Source organism: Triticum aestivum, chromosome 5D (genome assembly GCF_018294505.1).
Source record: "Triticum aestivum cultivar Chinese Spring chromosome 5D, IWGSC CS RefSeq v2.1, whole genome shotgun sequence".
NCBI classification, from domain to species: domain Eukaryota; kingdom Viridiplantae; phylum Streptophyta; class Magnoliopsida; order Poales; family Poaceae; genus Triticum; species Triticum aestivum.
This window is the reverse complement of record NC_057808.1, coordinates 355,447,052-355,460,221: the sequence shown is the minus strand read 5'-3', so window position 1 is coordinate 355,460,221 and position 13,170 is coordinate 355,447,052. Positions and strand designations below refer to the sequence as shown.

The following is a 13,170-nucleotide window of genomic DNA, read 5'->3' as shown; positions in this document are numbered from 1 at the left end:
AAACCTAATTCCACCGCCGCAATCTTCTGTACCCACGAGATCCCATCTTGGGGCCTGTTCCGGAGCTCCGCCGGAAGGGGCATCGATCACGGAGGGCTTCTACTTCAACACCATAGCCTCTTCGATGAAGTGTGAGTAGTTTACCTCAGACCTTCGGGTCCATAGTTATTAGCTAGATGGCTTCTTCTCTCTTTTTGGATCTCAATACAATGTTCTCCCCCTTTCTCGTGGAGATCTATTCGATGTAATCTTCTTTTGCGGTGTGTTTGTTGAGACCGATGAATTGTGGGTTTATGATCAAGTTTATCTATGAACAATATTTGAATCTTCTCTGATTTTTTTATGTATGATTGGTTATCTTTGCAAGTCTCTTCGAATTATCAGTTTGGTTTGCCCTACTAGATTGATCTTTCTTGCAATGGGAGAAGTGCTTAGCTTTGGGTTCAATCTTGCGGTGTCCTTTCCCAGTGACAGTAGGGGCAGCAAGGCACGTATTGTATTGTTGCCATCGAGGATAACAAGATGGGTTTTTTTTATCATATTGCATGAATTTATCCCTCTACATCATGTCATCTTGCTTAAGGCGTTACTCTGTTCTTATGAACTTAATACTCTAGATGCATGCTGGATAGCGGTCGATGTGTGGAGTAATAGTAGTAGATGCAGGTAGGAGTCGGTCTACTTGTCTCGGACATGATGCCTATATACATGATCATACCTAGATATTCTCATAACTATGCTCAATTCTGTCAATTGCTCAACAGTAATTCGTTCACCCACCGTAAAATACTTATGCTCTTGAGAGAAGCCACTAGTGAAACCTATGGCCCCCGGGTCTATCTTCATCATATTAATCCTCCAATACTTAGGTATTTCCTTTGCTTTTATTTTACTTTGCATCTTTATCATAAAAATACCAAAAATATTATCCTATCCTATCTATCAGATCTCATTCTCGTAAGTGACTGTGTAGGGATTGACAACCCCTTATCGCGTTGGTTGCGAGGATTTGTTTGTTTTGTGTAGGTACGAGGGACTCGCGCGTAGCCTCCTACTGGATTGATACCTTGGTTCTCAAAAACTGAGGGAAATACTTACGCTACTTTGCTGCATCACCCTTTCCTCTTCAAGGGAAAACCAGCGCAGTGCTCAAGAGGTAGCAATATGCTCACGTTGACAGAACTCCTCCATGGCACCCTTGGACAGATTAGTACCATTGTCAGTTATAATACTATGTGGAAAACCAAAGTGAAAGATCACCTTTTTCATGAATTGAACCGTCGTGGCTGCATCACACTTACTGACTGGCTCTGCCTCAACCCACTTTGTGAATTTGTTAACCTCCACCAAGAGGTGGGTCTTTTTATCTTTGGATCTTTTGAAAGGCCCAACCATGTCAAGTCCCCAGACTGCAAACGGCCAAGTAATTGGAATCATCCTCAATTCTTGAGCCGGTACATGAGCCCGTCGTGAGAATTTCTGACAACCATCACATTTACTGACCAGATCTTCGGCGTCAGCATGAGCCGTCAGCCAATAAAATCCATGACGAAAAGCCTTGGCCACAAGGGATTTTGACCCGGCATGATGGCCACAATCGCCTTCATGAATCTCATGAAGAATTTCTTGACCCTCCTCAGGAGAGACACAACGTTGAAACGCCCCAGTGACACTGCGATGATGTAACTCCCCATTGGCAATCGTCATTGACTTAGACCGCCGGGTTATCAGCCTAGCTAAGGTTTCGTCCTCAGGCAACTCGCCCCGGGTCATGTAAGCCAAATATGGCACTGTCCAATCTGGGATGACGTGAAGAGCCGCCACCAACTGTGCTTCCGGGTCAGGAACAGCCAAGTCTTCCTCTGTAGGCAATTTGACAGAAGGGTTATGTAGAACATCCAAAAAGGTGTTAGGTGGCACCGGCTTACGCTGAGATCCCAACCGGCTTAAAGCATCGGCCGCCTCGTTCTTTCTGTGATCAATATGCTCCACCTGATAACCTTTGAAGTGTCCAGCAACGGCATCAACTTCACGGCGATAAGCCGCCATGAGAGGATCCTTGGAATCCCACTTGCCTGATACTTGTTGAGCCACCAAATCTGAATCGCCAAAGCACCTTACCCGACTTAAGTTCATCTCCTTAGCCATCCGAAGACCATGGAGCAAGGCCTCATACTCAGCTGCATTGTTAGTACAGGGAAACATCAACCGGAGTACATAACAAAATTTGTCACCTCGAGGGGAAGCTAAAACAACTCCAGCCCCCAAGCCTTCCAATTGCCTGGACCCATCAAAATGAATAGTCCAATATGTGTTGTCCGGCTTTTCTTCACGCATCTTCAGCTCCGTCCAATCATTGATGAAGTCCACCAGTGCTTGAGACTTAATAGCAGTGCGTGGCACATACTTTAAACCATGAGGCCCAAGTTCAATGGCCCACTTGGCGACTCGTCCTGTGGCTTCTCTATTTTGAATGATATCTCCCAAAGGAGCAGAACTGACCACAGTGATGGGGTGACCCTGAAAGTATTGCTTAAGCTTCCGGCTTGCCATGAACACCCCATAAACAAGTTTCTGCCAATGTGGATATCTTTGCTTGGACTCAATAAGCACCTCACTGATGTAGTAAACCGGCCGTTGAACCAGATGTTCTTTGCCAGCCTCCTTGCGCTCCACCACAATGGCCACACTGACAGCATGTGTGTTAGCAGCCACATACAGCAATAAGGGCTCCTTATAAATGGGAGCAGCAAGGACCGGCGGCTCAGATAACTGTTTCTTCAAATCTTCAAAGGCAGCATTAGCATCATCACTCCAGACAAAGTCGTCCGTCTTCTTCATCATCTGATACAGCGGTATGGCCTTCTCACCTAACCGGCTTATGAACCGGCTTAAGGCAGCAATACGACCCGCCAAACGCTAAACATCATTGACACACGCCAGCTTAGCCAAAGAGGTGATTCCCTTTATCTTCTCCAGGTTAGCCTCAATGCCTCTGTTAGAGACCAGAAACCCCAAAAGCTTGCCAGCTGGCACTCCAAAAACGCACTTGGCCGGGTTAAGCATCATCTTGTAGACCCGGAGATTATCAAAGGTTTCCTTCAGATCATCTATCAAGTTCTCCTTCTCTCTGGACTTCACCACAATGTCATCCACATAAGCATGAACATTGCGCCCAATCTGACTGTGGAGTAAGTTTGCACACATCGCTGATAAGTCGCCTGGGCACTTTTAAGCCCAAAAGGCATAGACACATAACAGAAGGCTCCAAACGGAGTGATGAAAGCCGTCTTCTCCTGGTCCTTAACTGCCATTTTGATCTGATGATATCCAGAATAAGCATCCAAAAAGCTCAAACGCTCACAACCCGCTGTAGCATCAATGATTTGATCAATACGAGGAAGAGCAAAAGGATCAGCCGGACAAGCCTTGTTTAAGTCCGTGTAATCCACACACATACGCCAGGTGTCGTTCTTTTTGAGTACAAGCACCGGGTTAGCCAACCACTCTAGGTGAAAAACTTCAACAATAAACCCAGCCGCCAAGAGCCGGGCCACCTCCTCACCAATAGCTTTACGCCTCTCCTCATTAAACCTCTGAAGAAACTGCTTGACCGGCTTAAATTTTGGATCAATATTAAGAGTGTGCTCAGCGAGTTCTCTCGGTATACCCGGCATGTCAGAAGATTTCCATGCAAAGATGTCCCGGTTCTGACGGATGAACCCGATGAGCGCGCTTTCCTATTTGGGATCCAGATTGGCACTGATACTGAACTGCTTAGATGAGTCGCCTGGAACAAAATCAACAAGCTTGGTTTCATCAGCCAACTTAAATTTCATCACCGGCTCATGTTCCGTGGTTGGGTTTTTCAAAGACGTCATGTACGCCGGGTCAACATTGTCCTTGTAGAACTTCAACTTCTCTGTTGCACAAACAGATTCAGCATAAGCTGCATCGCCTTCCTCACATTCCAAGGCTATCTTCCAACTCCCATGCACTGTGATGGTGCCCTTATGACCCGGCATATTGAGCTGCAGGTAAACATAACACGGCAGCGCCATGAACTTTGCATAAGCCGGCCGTCCAAACAATGCGTGATACGGGCTCCAGATTTTGACTACCTCAAAGGTTAACTTCTCAGCCCTGGAATCATGCTCATCACCAAAGGCTACTTCCCGCTCAATATTACCCACTGGGTATGCCGACTTACCGGGCACTACTCCATGAAAAACAGTGTTGGATGTCTTGAGATTTTTATCAGTCAATCCCATGCGCCGAAAGGTATCATAATAGAGGATGTTGATGCTGCTGCCTCCATCCATGAGCACTTTTGTGAATTTGTATCCACCAACTTGAGGCGCCACTACTAAGGCCAAGTGACCCGGATTGTCAACCCGGGGAGGGTGATCCTCCCTACTCCATATAATAGGCTGCTCAGACCATCTCAGATAGCGAGGGACTGCCGGCTCAACGGCGTTCACAGCCCTCTTATGAAGCTTCTGATCCCGTATGCATAAACTGGTGGTAAACACATGATACTGCCCACTATTCAACTGCTTTGGGTTACTCTGATACCCGGTTTGCTGCTGCTGCTGACCTCCTTGGCCAGATTGATGATGATAACCACCTTGGTTACCTTGAGGGCCCTGAAAGTTGGAATTTGAACCGCCACCCGGGCCATGAAAACCGCCGCCACCTGAACCGCCGCCCGGTCCATGATGGCCGTCGAACATGTTAGAATTCTTGAAAGCCTTCATGATCGTACAGTCTTTCCATAGGTGGGTAGCTGGCTTCTCCCAGGTACCGTGCCTTGGACAGGGCTCATTTAGCAACTGCTCAAGGGTGGGACCTTACCCGCCAGACCGAGGGGGTGGCCTCCCCTTAAGTCGTTGATTATTACCCTGTGCATTAGCCACAAACTCCGAGCTACCGTCAGCCTTACGTTTATTATTACCTCCTTGATTCGTCAGGTTATGCTAAAGACCCTTAGCGTTGCCGTTCTTCTTTCCCTTCCCTGTCTTCTCTTCATCAGACGCAGGATCCTTGGTACTATCGGAATCGGTGTATTTGACTAGAGCCGCCATCAGCTGGCCCATGTCATTACAATCGCGCTTGAGCCGCCCCAGCTTCTGTTTCAGAGGTTCAAAACGGCAATTTTTCTCCAACATTAAGACTGCAGAGCCGGCAACCATCTTATCAGATGAATGTATTATTTCCTTCACCCGGCGCACCCAATGGGTCGTGGACTCACCTTCCTCTTGCTTGCAATTAGTCAAGTCCACAATCGACATGGGCTGCTTGCATGTGTCCTTAAAGTTCTGAATAAACCGGGCCTTTAACTCGGACCAGGAACCAATGGAATTAGGTGGCAGTCCCTTTAACCAAGTGCGGGCCGTTCCATCCAGCATCATAGTGAAGTACTTGGCCATTGCCGCGTCACTGACCTCCAGCAATTCCATGGCCATCTCATAACTTTCAATCCACGCCCCAGGCTGTAAGTCAGTCGTGTAGTTAGGCACCTTTAGAGGCCCCTTAAAATCTTTGGGCAAACGCTCATTACGCAGTGCTGGTACTAAACAAGGGACACCTCCGGTTCTCGTGGTTGCACCTGCTTCAATAGAAGTCGTCGGATGGGCCGGAAAAGATTGGTAAGCCGCCCGCTCAGCCGCCTGCTGAACCGCCCGCTCTGCCTCTTGGCGTATCCTGTCCTGATCACCCAAGTTAGGGGCTCCATCACGCGCCGGGTCATGCCCGTACGGTTGGTCATGACGCCGGGCGTTGCTTGAAACTGTAGCAGAGTCCATATGCCTGCTATAGCTTGGGCTCCGGCTTGGGCGAGGGGTCGAATGAATCCTGTCTTGACTATACGAATATGCTTCCTGCTGTGCCAGAGCCGTCTGAAGAAGTTCTCTGACCCTTCGTGTCTCGACCGCTGTCGGAGAGTCGCCTTCCACTGGGAGAGCCGCCAATCGCGCCGCCGCAGCAATCATGTTCTTCAACGGGTTAGAATAATGACCCGGAGGTGTCGGTACATACTGAGGCGGAGCTGTGTTCACTCGAGGAGCTTCCATCGCCTGTGGTTGAACCGGCGTCCCAGCTCCAAGCGTCGCAGCCGGGTTTACCTCCGGCGGATTACTGGGGCCTGCACCGGGTGTGCGGAAGAGGTTTCTTGGATCATAAATCGAAGGTAGACGGGATTGGGACTTCTGGTGCCTTCTCCTCATGACCTCTTTTGATGCGTTTAAGTCCATCGTAAGCTGGAATGCTTCTGATTGAAGCTGCTGAGCTCGAGCATTCAAAGCCGCCCGTTCTGTGGCCAGTCTGGTGTCCTCAGCTGCCAGGTTTTCCTTGGCTTGTGCTATCTCTTCACGTAACCGTGCCACCTCTGCATCATGCTCAGCTTGATCCGCCGGATTAACTGCAGCGGTTAACAGGGTTGTCAGCCTATCCGTGAGATCTATCAGCACCTGAGCCGGCGGGCGCATAGGGCCTCCTGCCCCGGCTGCCGCTGACCCGGAGGTTATTGCTGCCGCAGCTGTAGAGTTTTGACCGGGTTGAGTGCCAGCCATGAAGATCCCTACTCTGCTTGGCGGCTCAAAGGGGTCCGGAATACTACTGCTATCGGAACAGCCCCCAAGCCCACCGTCTTGTAGTTGATACAACGAATCCGTCTCACCCATGGACGACTCACCGTCAGAATAGATGGCCGTCTCACCGCCAGACACTGATCCTTCAGGAAGTTCTCCTCCATGGATGCATCCCACGAAGGCACGCTTCATGGCGAGCGGAGCCTGGGCGAGTCTCGCACGCTGAGCCGTCTCGACGATGTCGGTGTAGATGTCCGGCTCAGGGCCCGGCTCACCGATCCGGCCGATGAAGACGTGAACTCCGCCGAAGGGGACCCGGTACCCGTACTTAATTGAGCCGGCGTCGGGGCCCCAGCCTGCGTCGTCAATGTAGAGCTTGCCGCGACGACTCTTGGTCATCCAGCCCACAGCGTATCCCTTGAGCCCAATGAAGCTGCCCTTCAAGAACTCAAATCCACCGTGCGATGGCCCCACAGTGGGCGCCAACTGTCGTGGAATTGTCACGGCAGATGTCCTAGCGAAAGGACTTAGTCATGGAGCCATCGCAACTAGGAAGCAAGAAGGGGTTAATCGGGACAAAGGACACGGGGTTTATACTGGTTCGGCCCCTTACAGTGAAGGTAAAAGCCTACGGTCCAGTTTTGAGTGGGATTGCTTATGCCTCGATAACTAGGGAGCGAATCCGCTTGACCTAGCTCTCGATTTGTGGTTACTTGCCCTGAACCGCCGCCGGGTCGTCCCTTTATATACAGAGGTCGACGCCCAGCGGCTCATAGAGTCCCGGCCGGCTCATAAACAGTGCCCGGCTCGGTTTCTCTCTATTCCTGCCTTATAGTACAAGTTTACACATATATGGCGGTTTATCTCTATGGGCCTTAAGTCGCCCTTTGGGCCTTGGGCCCTTAACTAACCCGTCATCTCCAGGAGTGGTCTCGGGCTTCATGAACTGTCTTAAGTATGACCCGGCGCCTCCTGACGGGTCATACTAATAATTATATCCCCAACACAAGGTATTCCTCCGGTATCCGGGAGTTGCATAATCTCATAGTCGAAGGAATATGTATTTGACATGAAGAAAGCAATAGCAACAAACTGAACGGTCATTATGCTAAGCTAACGGATGGGTCTTGTCCATCACATCATTCTCCTAATGATGTGATCCCGTTATCAAATGACAACTCATGTCCATGGTTAGGAAACCTTAACCATCTTTGATCAACGAGCTAGTCTCGTAGAGGCTCACTAGGGATACGGTGTTTGTTTATGTATTCACACATGTATTTAAGTTTCCGATCAATACAATACTTGCATGAATAATAAACCTTTATCATGATTTAGGAAATATAATGATAACCATTTTATTAGGGCATATTTCTATCATTAAGGATGTTTCAGATTGCAGGCAACTAAAACTTTCTTTCAGAAGGAATTTTGATAACAAACTTATGGAGTAGTGGTATCAACTAGTAGAGATAGCTGGTAGTGTTGTTTTCTCTACTGATCCTTATGCTCTAGTCTGGTAGCTAGAAAATAAGGGGCAACACTCCACCAACTCTCTTTATCATGTTATTAATTTTAGGGGGGGTCTAGCGAGCATTTGTGTCTGCTGTCTGGAACCTTAGGGTTCCTCCTAAAATTCATATCCTTCTTTGGTTGCTATGTCACAACAAGTTGATGTCTAGAGATAACCTTAGGAAGAGACGCATCATTAAACCTCTGGATTGTGTTTTCTGTCTGTAAATTGAGTCCATCTCTCTTTTTGTTTTTTGAATGTGTAGTCGCTAGGAACATTTGATCTTTTGTGAAAGATCAATTTGGACTCACTGTGCGCGATGACTTTGAATCCTTTGCAAAATTCTAGGTCTCCAATAATAGAAATTCTGCTCTAAGTATTTGTCAATTTTGCTGTAGTTTGGTGCTTCAGGGAATATGGAAATTCTATGATTTTTGAAATATCAAATGGATCTTTACTACCCAGGTCTTGAGGCTGATCCTAAGAACAATCAGGTACTAGGTGGTGTTGTCTCTGGACCAAAGCAGAGAGAGAGGTTGAAAGCCTTCTTGGAAGCCTTGTCAGTGTTTATACAGAAACCTCTGATGATTGCAAGTGGCTAAACATGTTCCCATCTGTCCACTCTCGTGCTCTGCCATCTGGCGACCCCTGGAGCAAGTTCAGGATCTCTGATGAGGGCGTTTGCTACCTATCGCCAATCAAGAAGAGGGATGCATGGGACAAAACTGTGGTGACCAGCCCCACCCTGGCGAGTTGTTGGTCTCCCCAGGCTTTTGCTGCACCATCGCTGAAGACCAGGACAGCAAGCTGGGCGTTCATCATGTGATGCTGCTGATGTTCTCTCTGGAGCTTATCCAATCTTACAGGGCATGCATGCCCCTGCTACTCTTACATTAGTTGCCGTTTGTCTCTCGTGAACTTTGTAGTTTTGTTTTATAACTCAAATCACAATATCTTTGGCAGCATCTACCAGAGTAACCACCCTAGTAAAATTATGCAGAAAAAACAGCATTATCACGTAAAAATTTCCATGCGTCGGTAAACGATCGCGCCTCGACGCGGTGGACGCTCGCGGAAAGGCAAGTGAACGGAGCATGTTTGTCCTCCCGTGCATCACCGACACGTGGTTTGCTACGCGCGGTCGGATCGTATACGGCCAAGCACGCGCGGGTCCGGGTCATTTATAAGAGAGTACCAAACGCCAACCGACCAACTGACCAACGCCCTTGAGCCCGTTGACCGTGTTGGGAGCCGATGGCAACCCGCCGTGTACGCTCGCTTTACTCCACGGCGGCTTGTTCCGTACCTGACCGCTCCTCAATCTTCTATGATTGATAGTAACTAAAATGCGCAAACGGTGCAAAGGTCAGAACGTATGGGATTTGCTCGCCATGTAAGATTATAGGTACTACTCCCTCCGTTTTAAAATATAATGCTTCCTCTATTCCTGTGCTTTAATTTTAACCATAAATTTAACCAACGAGACCGACTACGGCGGGAGCAAAAGTTATATTAGTGAATTCATATTTAAAAAAAGTTTTCAATTATATTTTTTCTCTCGCCGCAGTCGGTCTTGTTGGTTAGATTTATGGTCAAAGTTAGATTTTAAGAAGCGCAAGCGCGCTATATTTTGAAATGAAGTCCCATAATAGTGTCATAAGGCTGGTCATAGTGGAGAGTAACTATCCTCATAATGCAAAGTAACATAGTAGTAGTGCCATAGATGGATTTATTTATTAGCTTGTAAACTCATCCTTTCTCAGAAAGCGCTATGTTGTTACTCTAAACACCTCTATCCTTATTAACTACATGCCACTAAAGTTTGATTGAAGTACGCTATGTTACTAGTACCTAAGTTACTTCCACTATGACTAGCCTAATAGTGTCATAATAGTGTAAAGAACGCTTTTATATTATAGGACGAGGGGAGTAACATATAAGTCTTTTCACAAAAAAAGCTATATATATATATATAGGAAAAATCTATCCTACCACCTGAGGGTATTTACCCCACATGTCTCATATACTACCATGTGGTACCTTATATACTACTCCCTCCGTCCGAAAATACTTGTCGGAGAAATGGATAAAAATAGATGTATCTAAAACTAAAATACATTTAGATACATCCATTTCTTCGACAAGTATTTCCGGACGGAGGGAGTACTTTATCATTCTAAATATGTTCATACATTATATATATAAGAGATTTCAAAGCAAGTTACATGAAAAAATTGCATATGAGCCCATAGTTTTCGTTATATTTATGAAATACGTACATATTTGTACGTATAAAAGAGTATGCTTAAAATATGGTACATACTACCTAAAAAGTAGTATATATACTACCTAAACATCGTTATATATTACATACTACACGTACATACTCATGGTTTTGACAAATACTACATACAATATACAAAAACTCAAGTGGTGGTAACTCCACTGTTGGTAGATAAAATTTGTCATATATATATATATATATATATATATATATATATATATATATATATATATATATATATATATATATATATACTAAGTCGTACACATTTATATGCGCCATACATATTTGCGAGAAAAGCTATACATATACTAAGTCGTATAAAATTTATATGCGCCATACATATTTTTATATTTTGCGTATAACTAGTACGTGTAAGAAGAAGAAAACTACGGTGGTAACTAAAAACCTCCGTCTCGGTGAATAAGTCATTTACGTAGTTCTCGATTGACGATTTAACTATCAAAATATGTATTATATATGACAAAATATATATATATTTAGAAACTACATCCATGTAAAAATCTAGTGATATACTTTTCATGACATATAACATATATTTAATTCCTCAAATCGATGATCTAAAACTACGCAAATAACTTATTCACCTAGACGGAGGTGATAGTATTCTCCCGCGCGCGATTCATCGCCCATAACCTGCATCAGTCCGACCTGGAGCGCGATACGCTATGCCCCACTGCATGTTTTCCCTTTCGAAGCCAGCTACACTGCAGAGTGCTCCACTGACCGACACGTGGACAGCAAAAGCGACCGCCCACATAATCCACGTGTCAGGCCGCCGAGAACTGACCGACCCTCGCCGCTAACCAAATCAGGTGCGGAAAGCTTAATTCGACGGCCAAAGCAGTCGTCGGCATTCTTAATTCTGGAAGATTTCGGCTGATCCGTGTTGTGTGAGACATTTTGTAGAGACGTCCCTCTCGACGAAAGCGAAAGTTTATCTATACATTGGCGCAGTGCACGGGAGTGTAATTCCAGTTTCGAGGAAGGAGCGGGAAGGCAAAAGGAAAGGACGTATACAGAAATAAAATAAATAAATAAAATAGAAAGCGGGAAATAATTGAAAAGAAGAGATCGATCACTAGCTGCTAGTGTGCGCTGATGCTACAGAGGAAGCAGCGTCACATTGCCCCAGCCAGTCCACTCCAAACCGCAACGGCCCTACGGTCCCGGCTCCTCCTCTGCCGATCTGCCTATAAATAGGTGCCTCCACTTGCGGTTCGGCAACAGCACAGCCAGCAAAACCTTCCTCAAACAGCCACTCGCCAGCAAGCTCGAGCCGAGCTCGCTCGTAGTCCAGTCCTTCGCAGCAAGAGCACGCTGAGCAGACGTCTCACTGAGAGCAAGCTCTCGATCGTTTGAGTGATCATCCATGGACTTTGACTTGCTGATGAGCTCCAGCCCGGAGGCGCAGCTGGCGCTGATGAACACCATGCTTCAGCTGGAGCAGGCGCTCAACGACCAGTCGATGATGATGGGGGATGCGTCGCCGCCGATATCGCCCGTGCAGACCCCTTCGCACAGCCTCTCGCCTCCGCCGCACGTGTCCACGACCTGCATGGCCGCCGACGCCGGCTATTTTTACCATCAGGACCTGCAGGCCCATGCCGCCCCGGCGGGGTACGCCGGCACCGGGGGCGTGCACCAGGAGTACGTGGTGTCCCCGGGCGCCGCCATCTTCGACGGCGCCGGCGGCGCGCCGCAGGGGTACTCGTCCCCGTCGTCGTCGGACGCGATGCGGGAGATGATCTTCCACATCGCCGCGCTGCAGCCGGTGGAGGTCGACCCGGAGGCGGTGCGCCCGCCGAAGCGCCGCAACGTGCGGACCTCCAAGGACCCGCAGAGCGTGGCGGCGAGGCTGCGGCGGGAGCGCATCAGCGAGCGCATCCGCGTCCTGCAGCGCCTCGTCCCAGGCGGCACCAAGATGGACACCGCCTCCATGCTCGACGAGGCCATCCACTACGTCAAGTTCCTCAAGTCCCAGGTGCAGTCGCTCGAGCTCGCCGCCGCCGCCACCGGCGCGGCCGCCCACCGCGCCGCTGCTTTCGCCTACCCCGCGCTTCAGCACGCGCCGTGGTAGCCCATCCTCATCAGCACGGCTCGTCGACGCTTCAGCTACCATGATGATAGTGATTCAATAATCCTTTCCTTCCGTTTCTGTCGCCGGCCCGCGCCGCGCGCACCAGCTCGTCGTCCTCGATCGCTTTTGGAGTTCCTCGGATGATTTCTGTAGCTCTGTGCGGCTGTGTGCATGGCCACATGCATGCATGCGTGTAAAGATGTGTAGTAGGAACCTTCTAGTTACATTTATTGTCGTCGTTGTTACCGCATGCTAGCTAGCTCGTACGTGGTTTGCTCCAAGCTTTTTTTGGACTCGCAAGCCCGTCCATGCGTACTACTACTACCACTAGGGATGTACACTTTTTCACCTTATCAATGCAGTATTTTCCATGCACAACAGTGTGATCCTAAAATTTCGTTGGCGTGCATGCATGCATCTGAATGAACAATACCCATTGTCCTTTCTCTCCTTGGCTACATTTAGTAGTACCACGTACGTACGGCACAGCCGATCGACCTGACTAGTCTAGAAAGTTGACCGTTCATCAATGGCAATGGCAGTACTACGTAGCACTCCCTCCGTGTAAGGATATATACTACGTAGAGGTTCGCCTCAAGAAAATGTCAGTAACCGGGCGGTGCCTTTGCTGATTCCTTGTCGTCACGCCGTCGGCTACCTCGCACGTACGTACCTCTGCTCGCCG

General features: G+C 48.0%; 1 protein-coding gene across 1 annotated transcript; it reads left to right on the top strand.

Moving 5' to 3' along the window:
* The first annotated feature begins 11,645 nt into the window (after positions 1 to 11,645).
* LOC123124899 (transcription factor HEC1-like) lies at positions 11,646 to 12,857 on the top strand. The gene has a single exon (XM_044545447.1). The coding sequence runs from the start codon at positions 11,778 to 11,780 to the stop codon at positions 12,483 to 12,485; it is 708 nt and encodes a 235-aa protein (XP_044401382.1). The 5' UTR covers positions 11,646 to 11,777; the 3' UTR covers positions 12,486 to 12,857.
* The last annotated feature ends 313 nt before the right edge of the window (positions 12,858 to 13,170 follow it).

Coding starts and splice junctions, on each gene's coding strand:
- LOC123124899 (XM_044545447.1), top strand. CDS start 11,778: ATGGACTTTGACTTGCTGATGAGCTCCAGCCCGGAGGCGCAGCTGGCG.